This window comes from Mugil cephalus, chromosome 13 (assembly GCF_022458985.1).
Source record: "Mugil cephalus isolate CIBA_MC_2020 chromosome 13, CIBA_Mcephalus_1.1, whole genome shotgun sequence".
Classification (NCBI taxonomy): domain Eukaryota; kingdom Metazoa; phylum Chordata; class Actinopteri; order Mugiliformes; family Mugilidae; genus Mugil; species Mugil cephalus.
Window position 1 is genome coordinate 19,583,704 of NC_061782.1, and position 22,232 is coordinate 19,605,935.

The 22,232-nt window shown below is 40.1% G+C and overlaps 1 protein-coding gene across 2 annotated transcripts in view; it reads left to right on the top strand.

The window, feature by feature from the left end:
- LOC125019278 (inactive phospholipase D5-like) overlaps positions 1 to 22,116 on the top strand; it is a 47,222-nt gene extending 25,106 nt beyond the window's left edge. The window contains exons 2-10 of one of the 2 annotated variants that reach the window (XM_047603952.1): positions 3,610 to 3,746; positions 11,820 to 12,006; positions 13,860 to 13,968; positions 14,183 to 14,310; positions 15,341 to 15,538; positions 17,376 to 17,512; positions 17,637 to 17,802; positions 17,894 to 17,984; positions 18,470 to 22,116. In XM_047603952.1, the coding sequence (XP_047459908.1) occupies positions 3,610 to 3,746; positions 11,820 to 12,006; positions 13,860 to 13,968; positions 14,183 to 14,310; positions 15,341 to 15,538; positions 17,376 to 17,512; positions 17,637 to 17,802; positions 17,894 to 17,984; positions 18,470 to 19,017 (1,701 nt within the window). In that variant the 3' untranslated portion in view covers positions 19,018 to 22,116. The remainder of the gene's footprint in view (positions 1 to 3,609; positions 3,747 to 11,819; positions 12,007 to 13,859; positions 13,969 to 14,182; positions 14,311 to 15,340; positions 15,539 to 17,375; positions 17,513 to 17,636; positions 17,803 to 17,893; positions 17,985 to 18,469) is intronic. The other variant, XM_047603953.1, reaches the window with a different exon arrangement.
- The last annotated feature ends 116 nt before the right edge of the window (positions 22,117 to 22,232 follow it).

Below are 22,232 nucleotides of genomic sequence, written 5' to 3' on the forward strand. Positions count from 1 at the left end.
GCACAACAGGACAGTGGGTTCCTAGTAGCTTCAAGCTTGATTTTTCATAAATCTTTGGCAGTTAATTTACGTCTTTCGACCCTGTTGACCTTTTACAACAAAATGTTTATACAGTTTGGAGTTGGACAATATGCACACACATGAATAAAGGATCAAAATACCCACTTGCGTAATTGTGCATACAGTGTAAATGAAAGCAATTAACAAAACAGGATGTGACCAATGACTAATATACTTCTCCAAAAAAAAGCAAAAAAAAAAAGCAAAAGGTCAAACTGAAAAAGACGCAATCAAAAGAAAAAAAAAAGGCATAAGTGGCACCAACCAATAATCCTAGGGTTTGTAACAACATGTTACCTATGTGGACTACAGGTGAGATTGGGGCACCCTCCACACCTTCCACTATATCTGTCAATACTAACAGTGCATAAAATCTTAGGGAGTGCCATTTTACACAGACTCTATTATTTCTAAACAGTTGCTGCGTTGAAAACTTCTTCCTGTAATTGAAGGTGTATTGATCCCTATCTGTGCTCCAGTGTCAGGTAACACCATCACCGGCGCACACATTGAGTTTGACCTCTTCATATATCTGCCATCGCGCACATATGTATCCGGCCGAATGTGTATGCAGCAGCTTGGATGCAAATACTGGAAACTTGAGAGACGTGCAGAGGCTCCTGTATTTGTAATCCCTTTCATTTGTCTGGATCAAGGTCCAGCGGATGAGGGACATTTTGATTTAACCTCCATTTACCCTGTGAGTGTGGGCTGAGCTTGCTTTTGTTAAGTGTTAAGTGGTTGTGAACCATTTGCCATAAAGAGGCCGTTTGCTTTAAATTCATGCTACTTGTGTATAGCTTTCGTAAACAAAGGATTGAGTCATGGTTGAGCAAGCTGTGGCTGCGTATACTAGATAGGTATTATATTCCCACCAAGTAGCTCTGTAAGGAAACAGAAAACACTATTCCCATGTCAGACATCGACTTAGGCAGAGGGCTGTGCGAGCATGAAAGTGTGAAGCTGAATATCGCTACTAATGTCTCCTTGGTTCACTGGGGAAACTCCATTGCCTGACTAGAAGATTAATTTAATTCCCACATGAGGACCTATGGGCACAAATATCTTGAGCTAAACTAAACACTAAAACAAGCAAGGCTTTTTGTTTGTGTGGCTTTCAGAGGTCACTGAGGTATGATATGAGATTTGTCTCTGAGGATAATGAGTTTAGCTGACTGCGCTAATGATCCGCTGTGTTCAAAGATAATTAGCTTTGCCTCTTCTGGAGGATTGCAAAGGGATCATGATACATTTATTATTGTTTTACAAATAGTTGGGGCGTCTCCCAGTAGCGGTGCATTGATAGTTCACAGTATTGAAGCAAAGGGCGAGGAGACCCTGAGGCTGCAACATATACACTCACCTCCCTCTTTAATGTAACAGTCCTGCTCTTAATCTTAGCTTCATGAAGGTTACGGTTTTCAGGACTTGTTAGAAATAACAGAGAGAGCTGCGGTACTACTGAACTGTTTTGTGTCTTATCAACACATGTTCCTGTTATTCTCCAAAATGGTCGTCATTTGAATGGCCACAATTTTCAATTTAAACGTAAACTGAACATTATAACAGTCATGACGTGGTATTTAGAGCGAGACACTTATTTTCGAATGCGTTTATTTTCACTCGCGTGCTTAAGGAACTGGCAAGTGAGTTTACATTAACAGCACTGTCTTGTTTGCTTTGAGTGTAAGTGTTGATTGAAAAACTTCAGTGAGACAAATACTATAAGTGTATATAATATTTACCAGAAAAACTGAATCATAGATTGAGTTTTCTGATGAAAAAAGTGAAAGCGTAGAATTATCAAAGACCAGTATGTGTGTTTACATGACCTAAACCTTTCAAGTTACTCTGCCTGCTGTGGAGAGCTGGATCTGCACCCTCTATCTGCTAAGGACTCTTGACTCTTGCCACGACACTTGACACTTGACATGAGCTGGACCAGTCCAACTCCCTCCACGTTGCTATGACAGCACTGGGCAGCGCTGACTGCTTCACCCGTGCTTTATGAAGGAGCATTAGCGCAGGTCCTTCTTTCCTGCTGCTGTACGAACAAGCTCCCAGTAGACCACATGAATATATCATCTATTGCATTTCATTTTCTATTTTTTGTATTCATTTAATGTTTACTTCCCTATTGTTTGTATGTATTGTCCTTTAAACTGTCTGGACAGTAGTCGTTTTATCCCAACTTTATCGTCATCTCTGAGTTCATTCATCAGAAAAATATTACAGAAGCAGACCGACGTTTACAATGGCTTTCCTGGAAACTTGCCATGTAGTGTGAGGGTTAGAGGAGGTGGGACATTTATGAACACCAGCAACATGATTGGATGTCATCTTGTGGATGTAAATAATTTCACATGGCGGGACACCTACAGAATGATGTAAATGATGTCTTGTGCAAGACACAGATACAGATGAAGGTTTGCTAGAAGTACTGTATTTATTTGTAACTGTCCTATATAAGTAGTAAGTGTGCTCTATTTTAGCTTTATTTTGTGCAATTACTCATACACTCAAGCCCACTCAAGTATATTGCTATAATACTCACTCCTTTGTGTGACAAATACTGTGTGTACAGGACCTACGCTCATATTGCAGGTGCCCACAAACTTGGGCACAGATGCACTTATCATTCAGAACCACTGAAGTGGTACCACTTGGTGTACCGTACTTTCCAAGGTTTGTGCATTTTAAAGCATGCAGAAAATGTGGTTCATTTATTTGCTGTAGCCTGCAGTTGTAACAGAGAACTTTTTCACAGAGGTCCTCCAAAGATCCACAATATTTCCCCCAGGAAATATTCTCAGTGAGAACCAGGAACACTTCCCCACCTCTTGTCAACAATAATGGATAGTGTTCTTTTTTCAGAGTAGTTCTGCACCCAGAGGGATTGTCTGCCTGATGAGTTCCAGATTTTGCTGTTTCTTTCGTATAATTGGTCACCAATATGGGAGACATGAGCCCGAACCACATTTGGCGTTGCTGGCCTTTGCAAAGGAAAGATTAATATACAAAGTAACCCAAAGGCATAATAACTCTATACAACGTTAACATCAATAGAATATTTACCCTTTTATTTTCTTGAACGCAAAAAGGAACAATGGTTTTGAGATATGCCAGTAAAAACAACAAAGCTGGGGATCTTGTGGACCACATCCTCTGTGAACAGATGGACTGAAGCAGTAACAGCTGGAACTCAGCCCCCTTCACATCTTCCCCCTCACAGAACAAAGTGACCCTCACTTCCTCCTTAGTCATATGGGATAATTAGGACTTCATGAAAACGCGCCACATCCAGGATAAGAATAAAAAACTAAGCATAATTTTTCTATGAAGGAGTGAACTTGCGAGGTCATGCCGTCCACATGTTTGTGTTGAGTTCTCCTCCATCATGTTATGACCTGCTGAGCTGTGCATTAAATCAGTTCTGTCAGCCAGCCAGCTAATGGGAACCAAGGTTGGGGAACTTTGGCCTTCTTTCGACGGCAAAGAGCAAGAAATGCACCTCTGCAATCGATGTTGTTTTCCTTCTGTTTCTTGCAGTCTCAGCAGAAGTGCATCGTGATCTTTGCCTTGGTGTGCTGCTTCGCTGTTCTGGTGGCGTTAATTTTCTCAGCTGTGGACGTCTGGGGCGAAGATGAGGACGGGATCACGGAGGAGAACTGCAGCAGGGACTGCAGGTGAGAGCAACATCATCTAACCTCATCTTAGGTGTACGAACAATTCAGCAATTAAGGCTGCCAATGAAGCTAAAACTGGAATACAACAAGTTTTGTTTCATATAAACCTTTTTTTTTTCCATTTTTAATAATCTATAGACTGTTTAAATTTACATCTGTTCTCCTTTGGTAGACAGAACCATTATCCATTATGTCATGTTAAGCCTTATTTATTCTAATCATGTTGTCCCATTTGGCTTTGGGGCACACCGATAAAATGTCTGTCTTTTTGTGACATTCCCATTAGTCAAAACCATGTGGGGAGTTGATGCTGAAGCTTAATAAAATAGAAGTTAATTTAAAGCAGATATAAAATTTCCATCGATCTCCAGCAATTCGTTTTCATCCAGTTATCCGAAAATCGTGTCCTTGGTCGCAACAAACAAAACACTGTATTCCAGATGAAGCTCACTTTAGAAACATCTCCTGAAGCGTTCCCAGGCCAGTCGAGATATGCAATCCCTCTAGCAAACTGTGGGTCAACCCCTGGGGGCTCCTCCCAGCTGCCCGTCCTCAGTAAACCTCAAAGATGCCCAGGAGACATCGTCAGCAGAGGATGTTCCTCTGGTTTGTTTAATTATTGAAGTGTGGGTGTGTAAAGCAAAGCAGTGGAGCATAATGATTTTAGGTGACATGATTTGGGACCTTTGGTTCTATGAGGTCAACATCTTTCTGTTCAATAATTCCAGCAGATCTGACCGATTGAAAAAAGTAAAGGTTGCACAAATACATACAAATCTGTTCTCCCTGGTCAGAAACAACTACTAGGCTGTTCTGAAAGTTACTTTAGCCCTGTTTTAAGTTTAAAAAATATGAATGCTCAGATAAAAAGTCTAAAAAGCACTGCAGTATGTCCTGGTGGTCTAGACTCTAGAGTGAAACTGGCTGATCAGCAGACTTTCAAGCTGAAACAGCAGTCGTGTTCTCCTTCTCTCCATTTCCTACTGGTTCCCCACCATTAGACTCTTATATCATTCAATTTAGCATTCAGCCTTGAATTGCTTCCCACGTCTCTCTCTTTCTTTATGTCTGCCTCCATCTACTTCCTCAAATCGGCCATTTAACAGCCTTTCAGAGAACCCTGACAGGCATCCTCCTCTTCCACTTTAGGCTGAAAGTTCAATCCCAACTCGTAAAGCTGAATGGGACCCCTCTTCTCCTCTGAAGGACCCCTAAAGCTCGGGGGCAGAATGGGAGATAAATACGAGCAATCACTGGGGGAGGGTGAACCAGATGGAGGGAGGAGATGAGGACATCGGGCTAGATTGGGGGTTGGACTAAATGGGATATGAACAGAATCATCAACTGTTATTGGCTTTCTGGGATTAGTCAGTTCACGCGGTTTAGGAACATGTGCTGTCACATTTTCACATGTGCGTTGTTATTTATACGCTTCATGACTTTGTGTTCATCGTGGCACGCATTCAAGAACTATAAGGTGTGTCCTTAATAACGAGATTTCATGAAGCATTTTGTTCCACTGCAAAATAGGAAAAGTGATTACTAAAGTGAGATTACTCTGAGCTGACACATTTGTAATGGGGGTTCACTGAGGCTTGCTCTGGCTCACCTAAGTCTGTGTAATTCATCAAAGCGAATGCATGTAATGCCCTTTTCAGTTTTTAGTCACTGGCATTTATTAGTGGTCATACTGTGAAAATGATCCAGTGATTAACTTGTAGATGGAATAAAGCCAAACACACGGGCAGACCGGCCTCTCTCTCCCTTTGAAGACATTAGTCCCCTTTCACTGGAAAGAAAGAAAGAAAGAAGAAGAAGAAGAAAAAAAAGCTTTCTGTGCCTTTTAGCGTTCTGAACGATGAGTCAGCGGCTTTTTGTTTGTGATGTTGTAATTTAGTCACCAGGTTGCTTTGTTATGTAGATTTCCTTTTCATCTGCGTGATGAATGACACTAATTCTTGCAAGGCACAAACAGGAGACCTGAGATTCATAAAAAATAAAAAAAAACACTTCTCCCACTGATGCAGATAGCTGCTGCTTCATGTTTTTGTCTGGCAGTACACTCAAAGACATAATTAACTTGACGTATACCTTCCCCTGTCTTTGTGAACAAGTCTGTGACTACCTGTACATGAGTTTCTCACGACGGCGTGTGTCGGCAGCAGTTTACCCCATCCCCTTCCATCCTCCCCGTCGGATCGTCTACCAGTGCCAACCTGATGTATCCTCGGTGTACATGTGTAATTGCCTTGTGTCAGACAGCTGATAAGATGGTTAGTATTGATCTGCAGCTGCTTTGTGGAAGGGAATAGATGATGCTAGGAGAACAAGACTTGACTCAACCTTAAAATCTTTGAGCTGAAGCAACATTTTAGAACATGTGTCAGTGTCAACTGCTCTTCTTTCAGCATTTTGCTTCTTATGTTTCCTTCAGAAGACCGGTCTCTAACCCCTACTATGACGTGTTTAAATGTTGTGTAACTTACAAGCTACGTGATGATTCGGGTTTATGATACATTCTTGCTCAAAAATGATGCGATACACTGCTTAAATGGATTAGCAACTGCTATCTACTAAGTTTTCCACATTTCTCTTTTCATAGTTGTACAACAGTTACTGTGAATTCTCACCAACGATAAGCATAACAGCTCCCATGGAGACAATTGCAGTGCTTTTGCGAGGATGGTACTTTATTAGAAATAGATGCAGTATCTAGGATTGCTGCTAGTTGCAATCCCACGAGGAGCTACTTATGATACTGCTGCAACTAAAAAGCCAGAGGAGAACAAATCTGAACCAAGTGAAAGGTGAAGGTTTATATCACTGACATGGTTATAGTGGCAATCACCCATAGGTCACCAATAATGCAGAAAAAAACAATGTGTAAAAACTCAAGCTGCTGGTTGCAGCCCAGTCCAAACAGTCCATCTGACTTTACGGTAAGAGTGGCTTCTTGTTTTTCTGTTGTTTTGTTTCACTGTCCATGTGGAGCATTTTAGAAGTGACGTATTTTGTCTGCCCTTTGGTCCACTTTTTGATTTGTTATAGTTCCTTGTTTGTTTTTGTGCTTCTGCTATGGTTAAATAGTCTTAATAGCCTACAGTGGTAATACAGTTATAAATCCAGTTATAAATAATCTATTTCAGGGTTGTGTGTGTGTGTTTCAGTTAAATATACATCCATCATAACTAATGCTTGCATTAATCCTCATAATTACACTGTATAACCTGCAGTGTGGTGGCACTGCCAACTTTATATGGGTTGCCTAGTCCACTGCATATACTCTATTGCTGTCAGTATGTGTACATTTGTTGAGGAAAAATAGATGTGAGCCAAACAAAGAAAGCATGGCTGAATTTCTTATTCATGTTAGTTTTTGGGGATTTTTTTCATTTGCATAAAGTTCAAAGTCTTTTTTCTTTTTAGTCTTTAATTTGCTGAGATAGTAACAAAAAAAGATACTGGAAAATATAATAGGGAAGTTGAGAAGGACTTAGCGATTCAAGGCTGGGTTTTTCGTTGTGTTTACATATGAAATCTTAGAGGTTTGTTCGCATACTCCTCAGCACTGAGTCTGGTGTGTTATTGTATTACAAAGCTCATATTAGTCTGGTGAATTAATCTAGGAGCAATTTGTTATGCTAGCCCACACCCCCTACAGTCTGAGTGTATAAGAGCTCGTTTGTGTTGTGTAACTTAATCCAGTGATGCATAAATCTCCTCTTAATAAACACTTACAACTAGACTTAACTTAAAAAGAGCCACAGCTAAAGATTGCAGGCTTCTCAAGCACCAATTCAAAAGAAGTAACCTACTGCTAAAACAGAGGGAGAACTGTGATAAGGCAACATAAATTAGTCAAACTAATGAAATAATCAGTTTACTGGAACAAAAAGATCGCACAATATTGATAAGACTACTTAAATACTTAAAGCAACATATTGACTGTCAGTCAGTATATCACTCTCTGTTCTGACTAGTTTCTTAATCAGATAATTGCATTATTGCTGTTAAACTTTGAATTTGTCCTCCTCTGCTCCTATATAACCAAGGCCCATTCCTCATCTTGAACTCTAGCCCTTCCTCTTCTTTTCCTGCTCTAAGCTCAGCTGACACAAAACAACGTAACAAATTAAGTACTTACAGTCCAATTTCATTTGCATTAAACACAACGGGTCGTGAACTGAAATTCACATCCTAAGTGTGTTTACTATGACAGCCTTGCAGTCGTACCTGATGAAACGAAAAATGAAGTATGCAGGGAGCAGACCAGCAGCAGCTCCTGTGACGCCCATATTAATTTCCTCTCTGCTGAACGCCCAGAGCTCAGGGTAGCTCAAGAGAGGTGGGTAATTTATATCAGGTGTCAGGAACTGACTCGGGCACACTGTGGCTTCAGCATGATGCCATGCTGTTGCTCTGTGGTGCTCGGGAAGGCACACAGTATCATGAGCCTTTAATTGGCAGAATTCAATGTTTTATGTTGTTTACTGTAGCCTTGACTGCTGAAGGCTCATGTTCTGCTCAATTTTGAGAGAAAACATTGATTCAGCCGTGCCCTGTTGCCACACTGCGAAGATGGAAAGCCATTGTCATTCAGAGCGAGAGCTTTTACATTCACACGTGCTCTATATTCGCGTGTGTATGCACACACGCGGTGGAGTTTACACCACTTAGGTATTGGCTGCTGAGGCTGAATCACACCCCTGAGTGTGCAGATGGGTTACATTGGAAGGAACCAGCCGTGGACAGCGCAGCTCACTTAAATCAATGAATCCTCTGCAGGAAGAAACAACCACTGCCTTTCTGCTTTCTCCCATTTTAATATGGGGGCCTGTCTGGCTGTTTGAACTAGTCAGAATCACTATTCATCACACCACACAACAATGAGAATGGACTGAGAGGATTCCCTCCATGTCTCTTCAATCTGTTTTCTATCCGTCCTTGTTGCTCCTCGTCGTAAAGGCGTTTGCTGCGGCTGTCCTGGTTTTTTGAATGATCCTCCGCACTGTGTGGCGTAAATGTCAATCTCTATAATTTCATCACTGCTTATTAAAGTAGTTTCTTTGTGCCTTTTCATTTTACTCTCCCCCTGCGTCTGACAGACGGGGGAATATCCGCTGAAATTAAATCCTCAGTAACATATCTGCCACAGGTTGATTATCCCATGCTCAAATATATTGACTGACATTTCCATGAGGAGATATCACAGAGGGTCTAAGTCCTACAGTTTGACCCATGGCAACTTTCCAAAAGCTGAATTAGCTTTACTTTAGCCAGGAATACATTTTCAAGCTGCGAGTTGGCAACGGGCTTCTCAGTGTGATTCCACTACATTATCATCTGCGGCACATGTGCCCTTGAGCCGAGCCCTCGAGAGGAGCTGAGCTGTCAAACGTTGGATGACCCTGTGACTATTCAAAGGGCAGCCAAAAAAAAAAAAAGCTACAATCATATGAAAAACATCTTGAAGAATTTGATTTATCTTGTAGCTAATCAAAATAACAATCAAATAACAGAGCGCAACATTACACAGTGAGTTTGAATCTGCATTTAACTATTGTTTTAATGAGGGCGGAGTTTTTTTCTAAATAAACAGTAAAGATTTCATTTAATAACAAGTCCAAAAAGTGAATCAAATCGGACCAAATTGTGACATCGTCAGGTTTAGTACTGGTCAATAGTCTTTTTGAAGTTAATGTCTTTGATGGTGGGCCAGAATCCACCAGAGGGTCCGATCGTACCTGTGGGTCCTGTGTTTGAACCCCCTGGTTTAAATGATATATGTTATGTGAAAGAAGTTGCTCCGACTGATGAAACTACTATGATCATGTGACTTTAAGAGACTTTTTGCCTCTTTTCAGTTCAAATTTTGATTTTTTATTGGGAAAAGTTTGTCTGGGGTCACTCCAGTGGGAGTTGATTGCACCCCTGCACATATGATATGACAGGCTGATTCCATCAGGGTGGGCTTTATGTGGTGATATAGCTCTGGTTGAACTAAATGCCTGCAGATTTTTTTTTTTTTTTTTTTTCCTGTTAGTTGAAAAACAAAAATCCCAGTAGTGTGTTACCAGTCTTAGCTAAGGAGTTAGCAGAGACCACAAACAGTGCCAAAAGAGAAATAATATTGGACTTCCATTTAATTCCAAATGGAAATGTAATTGGAAAATAGAATATGGTTTGTTTGTAGTTTGTTCTGCTGAACCCAGGTCTATCCAATAATGCTGTCACAATAATATATTAACCTAATTATGTCACCCTTTCAATATAAGATACGATATCTGACTGAATGAAGATAAAGTAGAATCAAACTGTGTCGTACAAATAATTTATCATTTTAATTTTTCTGTTGCGATGCCTCCTTATTTAGAAACAAAATAAGAGGTCATATGATCAACAAGCAAACTTAATTACACACTCAATCACGATGACATCCTCTCCATTTCTTCACTAATAACATTAATGGATGTGTGATTCTGTTGTGGTGTTGTGTTGAGCAGATTAAAATAATGTCCAGTTGAAGTGCATGTGCTCTGCCTGCCCTGCACCCCAACCAATCTGAACTATATTTATCATGATATTTCTTACTTCATTCTATTCCTTTTAAGTAAATCTTTGTTCTGACGTCATTCTGATAACTTCTTGCACAACATTTTATCCAGAGACTTAGAGAGGTGCGGTAGAATTTACATCTAAGCTGTTCGCCTCCTCCGAAGAGCCTCTCCCTGCTTCATATTGGCAGAAGCCAGATGCACGAAGAAAGTGGGGAGCTTGATAATGGTTCTGAGTCGCTGCACATCTAGGCCTGCTACAGTTAATTCAGTCTGTTGACTCCAGTGCTAATGCCCCTGCCATTTCCAGCCTTCTTGGTAATATACTGTACAAACTGGGGTTTTACAGTGGTGCATACAAAACGTTAAAATGATGAACAGCTATCTGTGAGAACAGCTGCCCCACAATTTGACTTTCAGCCGCCTGGCACCATTCAATCTGAGGCAGATACTTTCAAATATAAAGCCATGCCATGCAATTAATCTGACATACAGTAGATTTGTACCGTCCCTGTATATGATTTCATTATATGGTGCTTATTACATAGTATATTTCCTCAGATGACTGATGATTACATTAAAATGCACCATGCCGTAGGCAGTAGTATGTGAGTGTGTGTGTGAGAAACCAGAATAGAATGTAGGGAAAAAAGAATATGGGAAACATTGTGTCGATTTTCCCTTACTTCATGTAATTTCATCCTCAAAGCTGACAACTCTGCACATCAGTCTTCAATTATTCTGAGCCCTTGCCAGTGGCAAGGCTTAATGATGCATTTAAGGGCATGTGTGGTCTCGAAATCTTGGTTTCTGCCATTAATGTAACGACGCAGGGAAAAGGGGGAAGAAGGGTACCGTTAGCTTTCCCAAGCACCAGCTCTCATAATAATTCTGCCACTAATGCAAACAGGTAATTGCTTTGAGAAAGACCATAACCCTCATATTCTTGTTGAAAAAAAACTAAAATTGCTTGACCACTATAAAAGAACAATCGTCGAAGTAATTTATTTGTGTTTATTTACCAGAACATGTGCAGATTTTTATTTATTTATTTTAAAGAAAATGTAGACTATTTAATTATTCAGGAAAATGAGTGAACATGACATATTTGGTGCAAAAGTCCATTTTCATGCTGCACTGAGGCAAATCTTGTACACAACCGCGACATGGTGGTTAGCACCAAAGCCTCCCAGCGAGAAAGTCCGGGTTCGAGTCAAGCTCGGACCTTGTTAGGATTTATGCTGATAATAATAGGTTTATTATTATTATGTTGATGTGTTTGATAAATACAAGAAAGAAGTCTGACGTGAACTGCTGCAAAAGTAAGTGCACCTCCAGCACATTTTTATGCTACATCGAGGCTAATCTTGTACACAATACTGCAGCAATATTCCCAATAAACTGTTTTCTGTGACTGAGCCTAATGGAGCCATTATCACTTTTTGGCTTCTTTTGGCATGTGATTTTTTTTTTTTTATTTTATTTTATTCTGTTGTTTTTTTGTCATTATTTTCCACAGAATATCACTGGTGGAAAACATCCCAGAAGACATTTCCTTCCTAGAGAATGGCACGTCCTACCTCCCCCTTTCAGTGGGGCTGTACAACCTGCTGGACCAAGCTATCCGGGTTGTAGAGATAGTTTCCCCGCTGTGGCTCCTCAACTCCTCAGATTATGAATCCAGTTTCCAGCCCACTGCCAGACAGGTAAAACCAGACCAAGACCCCAGAGACTGAGCTACAGAAACTCCACTTTCATTTACATTTAGAGCTGGTTTTACAGTTTCAGTCTCCTGTTAGACTTAAGTTTTTGATAAATGTTCAAACAAACAGAACAAAAATCATCGTAAAAACAGTAAAAAAAAAAAATACTCCATTACACATCTGTCAGAAAGATTATTCAACGAAAAGATGTCCAGCTTCATCCCAGGAAGTCTGCAATGTCAAAGCAGACCTGCTGACAGCGTGATGTATGAGAACAGACACAGATGGTCACCAGTGAAGAAAATCAATGGCTGTTCTTTCAAGGTTTCTGTTATGGTAGCAGGTTTGACTGTTTTCGAGTTCCATGAAGCAGTGTATTTATTTTGGATGTGAACTGGATGTGTTTTATTGAACACTGCCTGAAGGGTTTGGCCAGACTGTGCACCAACAACACATATACAGACACACAGTGCATTTTTATAGAGTAGAGGATACCGTATTAGAATGAATGAAAGCACAATCCTCCTGATGGAATAGTAATTATTTATTTTAGAGGGCTCTGGCCAGAGAAGAGCTGAAGGCCTTTGAATTTTAAATGCAATGCACGGTTAAGACAAAGCTTAACGTGGCAGAAATATCCGTGTGTGTCTTTGTCCTCAGTTTCCAGGTCACAATATTTTTAAGATTAGACAAAGGCGACTGGACTTGTTTCAGTTTTTTCGAACTCATCCAAGTTCTTGATGCGCTCGCTCGCTTGATGGCTGCTCGCCCTCTGTGCAGATTTTACAAAGCTGAGACTTCTTTCATCTCTTGATTCTACTTTCTGTGAAAAAGCCTGGAATAAAACTTGAATAAATATCACCAAATGTAAGACGCTCTTGGAATAACACCAAAAAAAAAAAAAAAAGAATCATTATATATTTGGAGGACGCTTCTAGCCTTACATTCCCTTATGCAACTTAAACACACATTCCATTACGATTCTTGGCATAGTCTGCACCACCGGCTTTGAGCCCTCTGTGATCCATAAACTTAATTTGACCTTTCAGATCAATTGCCTGTAATTCACAATAGCTACAGCAGTCACTCTTTAACAACTCAACTTTTTATGAAATTACAAACGACACACTGTCGACAGCGTCTGCTTCAGCAGGTGTTGTGTAAAGTGATCTACACTGACACTATAAAAGAAGGGCAGACACGTCTTCTGGTTGCTAAACCCATTTTACCCAGGTTGCCTCTCACAGCTTTAAAGCCCTTCCTAATTTCTACTGTGATTGGTATTTAAGAGAAACCTCACTACTTACCTTGTCAGTGCCAAAATATTCCCTTGTACATCGTACATTGTGTTCTGAGTGTATGTTAGGACAGTTTTGTGGGAAACAAATTGCTATTGGCCATTATATAAGCGGTTTAAGTGAAGAGTATTGTGTCACTGCCGAACTCCAAACAATCTGTGACACTTGGCCATTAGTAATGTCCAAGATGTTGTCACTTCATCTTAATATAAGACAACAGTGACTCACTGTCCACCTTTTCAAAAACGTTTTGTTCTGAACATACACCAGTCTTGTACCCAGCATATTTACATCTATTGCTGTCTGAACAGATGTTCATTAATGTGAACTGTCCCTATCAAATAAATAACTAAACAATGTTACTGGGTTGTTACATTGAGCAGAGGTACTCTACTAGAGTACTTGATCAAAACAAAACACTAAGGAGCACATAAACAGCACACAAAGGACTTCTGATGTATCCACCAGAAGAAAATCAAACCTCTAAGTCTGGTTACCTGAATACACAGTGCACGCATGTCATGTGACATCAATGGTTTGCTGGTGTGTTTTCCTCAGGGCAGAGCTCTGCTGTCAAGGCTGCAGGGGCTGAAAGCGAAAGGCGTCCAGCTGAAGATCTCCAGCGGGATATTCGACTCAGCTGAGCTCAGGACACTTGCCAACCACAGTCAGTTCTCACTGTCACTGTTTCATCCATTCTGCCTGTTTGTACTCAAACGTGCTGTAGCTCTGCTGTGCCTGTTTAGTCTGTTTGCCCATTTTTCTTCTGCTAAGTTACTTGAAACTCTCATTTCTTCACCATATTTCCGTTTCGTCTGTTTTCGTGTTTTATTTTCTTACTGCCCTTTCTCTTTTACTGTCGCTCACCTGCCATTTTCTAGATGCAGAGGTCCACTATGTAAACATGACAGCACTGATCAAAGGCAACCTCCACTCTTCCTTCTGGGTGGTCGACAGGAAGCATTTCTACATCGGCAGTGGCAGCATGGACTGGAGATCTCTGGCCACAGTATCGTAGACTCAACATAATTTACAGCACATACAACATCAGAAAATTCAAATTTACCTCTCTGTTGTCATTTAATTACCACCTTTACAGAAAGCAAAGTGCTTGTGTAAGGCTCTGGGATGTTCTGTGTACACTGTTACTGTTACAGTCATAATCTTTCTAATATTAAGTAGATCTCAGGATGTTGTTAGTGGGGGCCTTTGGGTCCTATGGGTTGAGGAGAGGAGCCTCAGTTTATCACAGGAGTAAGTTACATGCATACTTATTCATGTTAAAGCTAAGAAGCCATTAAAACATTAAAATACACACAGATAGTGAGTATGCATCCGTTTGAATACACTATACTGTATGTTTTTGTGGGATCTTTTGTTGAAGGTCTTTAGCGTGTGGCATACAGAAATAGAAAGCGCTCATTCTTTCACTGCCATCTTCAAAGCTGGATGCTTTGGATGGTTCATTAAAGTGTGGAGCCTTTTGTTAGTAACCTTCATTTTATCTTTAGACACACAAAAGCACATGTGCAACTTGCTCATTCCTCAGCCAGAATCCAGTGGCAGTTATCGAAGTTGTAACGAAAAGTCTGAAAAATCTTTATTAATTCTCTGAAACATGACGAGTTAGGTGATGTATTTTTGGAATGGGCTGCATCAAACAAGACTTTAATGACTACATCTGAGCTTGTGTAAGCAGCGCAGGGGCAGAACGAAGGTGCAGAGACAAAGAGAAAACGAGAAATAAATTTACAGGCTCAGATGCTGAGTGACTTTTTAAAGTGGAAGTGAGTGGAAAAACGAGAACAGAGAGATTACCCACTGCAGTGTCTATTCATTCTGTGGCTTGTAACTGGATAAGACTTGTAAACAACATGACCTGATACGTATGGGCATTGAAAACAGGCGATAGAGATGATGGACAACCTTTTTGTTTTTTTAACCAATGACAGTGACGAGAATAACTACAAACGTGCCTGCATAAATGTTAGCTGCCCCCAAGCTTATGGTTCTCTAATAGGTCTTTATTTTCTCTCCAGAGGAAGGAGCTGGGTGTGTTGGTGTACAACTGCAGCTGTCTGGCTCTGGACCTCCACAAATTGTTCAGCCTCTACTGGGGGCTGATGTACAAAGACTTCATCCCCTCTTTCTGGTCCAAACGCCTCTTTGCCCTCTTTAACAGCGACTCGCCACTGCAGCTGACACTGAACAGCACAAAAGCTCAGGCCTACATCTCTGTGAGTGACACACATTGTATTCATTTGTATCATACATCAGCTCAGAGAAAACATTTACTTAAGCATAGAAATCCTTTGATAATGTGGATTAAGGTGAGACACTTTTTTCAGCCAATTTTATTTTTGCTATTTTGCCTCATTCACATGTCTTCTATCAAACTAGTTTTAAAAAGTGGTCAAGGCGCACATTTAGGTGTTCATTTCACTACATTTTGTCTGTGTTGCGCCTCTAAACCTCTAAACTGTCAGCCTCGTCTCGACCCCAGTATATGAAGTACCGTTGTGAAGCTCTTTTTCTCCCACAGAAGGCTGTTGGGTGCAAATATGGTCATATCCTGTGTACTGGCAACCACATGCACTTACCAAACTTTCCAGATTTATTCCTAACTACACTCTGTAGTTATTTATTTATTTTCATATATTATTCAGAGCCTGATTTGTATAACATTTTACCCCTAAAACATGGTGGCAAAAATAGATTGTTTTGACTGTTGACAGTATTTTCTGATTTATGTTAAAAAAGAGATCAGAAATCCCTCTGTAAATACCTGAATCTACCTTAAATTAAACATGTTAACAAAATGAAGAATTTTGAACCTCACTTTAGCCATGATTCAGATTTCTGTTCTGGAAATGTATGCAAATTAGCTCATATTTAAGTAGACAACTCCTCATTTGCATATTTAAATATAAATTCACAAAACAATTGAAATACAAAAAAATATATACATAATCAACTGGAGAAGTTTCATGGCGATATCTATTAGTTAAAAACTTTGCCCTATTCATCTGTAGTGTCTCCCTTTAATGGTGGGTACATCGAGCTGCACATAAAAGGAACATTAGGTTCTTAAATGCATTTAAAGTGATCTGACAGTGTAAGTTATAGACTCTACGTCTTGAGTCTTTGTCGTTTGAGTCATACTTTACAGGCACTACGATGTTTATTGTCTGAGCTGCCGAGGGCACTACTTAATTAGGAAATGCAAAACACTGTTCTCTGTGTAGTCCGGAGGGAGAGATGAAGACAGAGCCTGGGATCCAGACACAGGTGTTTAGAGATGTACTGATGCACTAGACTCATGCTGCATTCAAGGCATGTTGCAGTCATTGTAATTAAGAGATTCCATCTTAATAAATAAACTTCACATCAAAATCCAGCGTGAAATTATGTCTGGAGTTTTCTGAGAGCTTCTTTGAGCTTATTAATAGGGCCATAAAAACCCAGCAGACATGGAAGATTTGTCAGAATTGTCAGTGTGCAATATTTTAATCCCGCATCCACTGTCAAGTTTTGTAGCGGCAGATGCTCATTTAAAATGGGTCTATTCTAAATGTCTGGAAGATGGGAACTAGGTAAAGGAAAACTGAATTTTTCATGGAGAGTGCGTTTGGGCAGGACACTGTGTCTTTCAGTGGACATGAGTGATGGTGATGTCTCCTCCCTGCAGCAGAAAAAAAAAGTTGATCCGGCTGTGCTGTCCATTTTCACAAGATTTATTTGAACACAAGAAACACGTGCGTGCGAGCACAAACGTGTCGCATTTATCAATCACAGAGCGCAGTGAAAGTCAACAGGAAGTCAGAGTCATAAACAAAGGCAGAGCTAATGATCACTTGGGTGAACGGTAATCACGAGCTGAGTCAGTTGTTTTAATGTTAACAGTGCTAACGGTAAATGTATAATGGTCATTTCTGAGTCACTGGGGTGATTAATATCTATTTACACAACGCTCTGAATCATTTGTGTGTCACTGTCTGCACTCAGCAGTCGTGCATCCTCTCATTCCACAATGGTTACACCTCCTAACTGCCTCCTTTCTCGTTCCTTCGACAGAGCTCGCCGGATGTTTTAATCCCCAAAGATCGCAGCAATGACCTGGAAGCCATTTCTCGGGTCATCCAAGAGGCCCGCCATTTCATCTACATCTCCATCACTGATTACCTGCCTCTCCTGGACAGCAGCAGCCACAGGTTAGAGCCACTCTGCGGTGATTTGGCAGACGTTCATCATCATTCAAGCCACCAAACCATGTGTATGCTTCCGTGTGCATCTGGCTCTTTGCCCATGTTTGTGTGTGTCTGTACCCGTGCCAAGGTACTGGTCTCATATCGATGCTCTTATAAGAGAGGCTCTGATCCTGAGGAAGGTGCGAGTCCGTCTGCTGATAAGTTGCTGGGAAAAGACTCATCCACTCACTTTCAACTTCATCTGGTCCCTGAGGAGTCTGTGTATGGAGCAGGCCAACTGCTCTCTGGAGGCTGTAAGTTCAAGGCCACGTGTACTATTTTTACCCCTACAGATGCACTTTATCAATGCTCACTGCACCTCTGCATGCGTGTCTTTGTGTGTAGAAGTTCTTCAACCCCAGAGTGCAGAGGGATGGCAGTCTCCAGGGAATAAACCACAACAGGTTTATGGTTACAGACAGAGCCATTTATTTAGGTGAGCTCATCGACTAGACTTTATGGCTGTGGCCCATGTGTCTCCGCTTGCTCCATGTCATTTTTAGTGTGCTTAAAGGAATAGGTCCACATTGATTTTTTTTTTGTGCAAGAATGAGATTAGAAGATCAATACTATCCTTGTGTAGGGATCTAGAGCCACGAGGAAATTTGGGTTTGGATAAAGACTTGAATCAGATGTGAAAACAACACTGTCCTGAAGTCCAATGTCTTAATGTTCACCTTTGAACATTACTTACATTTTTTTTTTTTTTAGATTAACATCAAGTAGAAGTTGCATCATGCAATGTTGATGTTTACCATTATCAATGCATAGGATCGTTAATTAGTGAACTTCAAATGCATTAGTATTCTTATTTAAGCCAACGACATATCTGGGCTGTGGCTCCATGGTCGTCTTGCTTCTATACAACACCCAAAACTGATGTGTTTCCTAAGTTTCTGACTCCTGTCTGTTTCCTGACAGGCAACCTTGACTGGGTGGGGAATGAGTTCACCTTTAATGCGGGAGCAGGCCTCGTAATCACTCAGCCAGAGGGCGTCGAGGAGAGGAACTCCACGGTGGTGGAGCAGTTACAGGCTGTGTTTGAGCGGGACTGGTTTTCCCGTTACACCCGCTCACTCCAGGCTAATAAAATCCCTGTTTGCAACAAGCACCACATCAATAGGCTGGTGTCCGTCAAAGCCAGCCACCTAGACAATGGCCCAGTGCCTATCAGAAAAGGCCAGCATGATAATGGACCTGCACCAATAAGGAACCACCTCAAAGTTGATGGACAGACGGCTGACAAAACAAGGCCCCATGACGACAGACTCAGCAAAGGTAGTCACCAGCAAATGGTGCCTCTAGTGCCACTTGTGGAGGGTCACCAAGAGAGGGGTCGAATCAAAATGAGTCACTTTGACAACAGGCAGATACAAATAGAAGGAAAGAGCCAGGACAGTCCAGTGGATCTACCTGGTCAGTCAGCAGAGAGCAGCGGCTTCAGAGAGATCTCCAACGGACCCCTGTGACCTCAAAGCATGACCGGTCTGTTCTCCCAGAGTGAAATTTTTGGGGACCTCCTTTCTTCCAGTGACAATGGACTTCTACCACTGGGTCTTTGTAGCATTTTGTTATTGTCATTTTGTAGAAAACTATAATTCTGCTTAGTTTAGAGGTATTTTCTGGTTTGCAGGACTTGACAATGTACAGGGTAGAACTCAGGAAGGTAAGTGAACTCACCACTTGAGTCTGGCACTTTTGACGGATACTTTGAGAAAGGAACCAAACCATTTTGGTTTCTAAGAAATACTGATTAATACAATATTAATAATATTAGTATTATCTTAAAACCTTGGAATTTAGTTAATTTTTTTGTCCTTGAGGTCTCTCAAGCTAAAGGGACTGTATTTGTATTGACTGCCAGAAAACTGGGTGTCGGTTAAGTTGTTTGTGGCAGTCATGATTTATCACCCTTTAAAAGGGGGAGTAACACCTGCATGCTTATGCAGATTCAAAACGCCATGAACCAGATGTAGCTAACCTGCATCTAGTATTCAAGAAACACTCCAAAAAATGGGAGATTCACCACTCAGCTTTGGTTGTTGTGGATCTATTATTGCCTCTATTCTCTGATTCATAGATCCACATATTAATTAGAACTAGTAATATCAGATCTTCAAACCATCAAGAAAAAACGAGTTTAACACACACAAGTTACATCTACCAAATAATTTATTAGACTCTGGTAAAAGAAAGAACCCCATAACTCATGCTGTGTGTTGACCCAGATTTTAGCAACTGCGGCTCCAGAGGGACTTATCAAATCTTGTCCACAAGAACAAAGACCAGGATTGCAAAATGTTTCATTTTTTGGAGGTTGTGATTAAATTTAATTATCTTTTAGATGGGGCCTAACATGCTCTATCTGTTACTATCGGAAAACTACAACCTTCACTGCTTCAAGTCAAATAAAGGTTTGTGATAGTTTCCCTAGAGGATGGAGCCTATTGATCTGAAATGCCCTTAACATATATTCATTAGTGTTTCCTCATACAAATCCTAAGGAAAGAAGAGGAGATGGAATGCAGTGTCGTAACTTATTGAACAAATACTGAAGGAGCAGTTTGAAGAAGATGCCAGAGGATCTCTGCTGTTGGCAAATCAATACAATGAATTTTTAACAGAGCCTGACAGTTTCACTTTAACCTGAAGGACATGGTGGCCTATAATGTCATGACTGCATATGTGTTCCCTCCGTCATGTGTAAGCAAAGCCACAGAGTCTAGGATTGTCTGAAAAGAATAACTAATTTACACGCTAGTTGCAACTTTCATTTGCTTTTTGAATGACTGCATGTCAGTTTACACACTCTTTGCTATGAGTGCAACTTTTAACAACAATGCTTGTGGAGTTTATAATAATGTAAAGGTATTTTTTAACTTTTAAAGCCATTCATTGAGCAAACAACTTTGTGTAGTCAGTCTGTCGTCTGAATTTGTTTAGCAGAATGAAAAAACAAAACAAAACATGTAATTCTGCCAATAAACTGGAGCTAAAACGTGCAGAAAGACAGACAGTCAGCATGGTAGAGAGAAAATTCATCAGCAAATGATTCTAATAATTGACTGATCAGTCATTTTTTGTCAACTATTCCCTGGTTCTAGTTTGTCAAATGTTAATATTTTTTTTATGATATTAAACCATATATCTGGTTTAACTTTTAGGAATAATGATGGATATTTTTAACTATTTTTCTTAATCAGTAATTTGAACAAACTAAATCCTTAGTTGCAGCCCTTTAACGATATAATTTTTGATAGAAACCATTGAGGGCTTTACTTGTTTTCAGAGGATTTATGTGTGCACACTTCGCGTCTGCTCTGTTTGTGCTACAAGTCCAAAAACGTTACGTCTTGTTTCAAAAATACAAAGGTAGGTCCAAGCATTTCTTGGCAAAAGCAAAATCAGTTGAGAATTGTTGACTTGCCATTGTGGATATATTCTGCCCTCTAGAGGATTTCATAAGAGAGAACATTTCTTTTTACTTCTGCAATGTGATATATTATAAAAATCAGCCTTGGCTGCGGGTATATGTTGGTTCACTGACTACTGAATATATGTAACTTCATGTAAAATGTGTACAGAGTCAGTGTGATGTGAATGTTGCTGTTTTTCTGCAAAAATCTGAACTGAAGGTATTCTTAGAGATACGGCTTCACAATATCAGATTACATAATATGTAAATAATAACAATAGGGCCTCAGGCATTGCCCCATAGCCCTAATAATGGTAATTTACATTTACATATTAATTTTAACATGCAAAAAAAAGAATGAAAAACAACTTTTGCTTTACTGCTGTATGCGTACCCACATTTTCTCCATTTCTGTGTGAGTCACACTAATTCATCCGTGATTAATAATTCATTCAGCCTCACAATCGTACAGTATAACCTCAACAATTGCATCACATATTCTTGTAAAGCACTATGTTACCACACTGTATTGTTAAACTGTATTGCCTGGAGTCAGATCCCCTACTTTATGCTGCTATTATGTGTAACTGTCACACGAAAGAAGGAATGATGCTTAACGTATGTTATCTATTGAACTGTTTTGTTCTGTTTTTATCTATTGAACTGAGTATTTTGGTTTTTAACAAGAGTAACTAATTTCATATTAATAGGGACCACGACTCAGATGCCAAGGATTAACCTCTGCACTGGTTTACAATCTGCAACATGCAAATTACAATGTTGAAGCAAAAAGTAATTTTAAGTTAACCTGTATATGATACTATTTGTCTTGAGGTCAGAAGTCTGGAAGGAGCTGCAGAACGAAGCACTGTCACTGAGTGGTTCAATGGAAATGCTTACTGTTAAAGCTTTTATGTCGCCAACCTTTATTCTGTTGAATTGTTTCGGCATGACTTCTGCTTGCATGCCTTGCCTTTATGAACTGTGCACAATAGCTACAAGCCTTTCTAGAGATGATGCTATGATGAAACCTTGTATACCTTTAAAACTACAGAAGGAATGTATATTTATTGAATATCCTTGTTAATGCACACTACTGAATTATATGATCACTGAGTTTTTACTCTTAATAATAAAAAAAATATCTACGCTTTCTGAGTGCGCATGCATTTGACTGTGTTTGTTTCTGTGTTTGGGTGCACAGTAAGGGATTTGGCTTTTCTAACTGGTTGATTAAAGCAAAGTGGCTTGCCTTAGAAGTTCACTGAT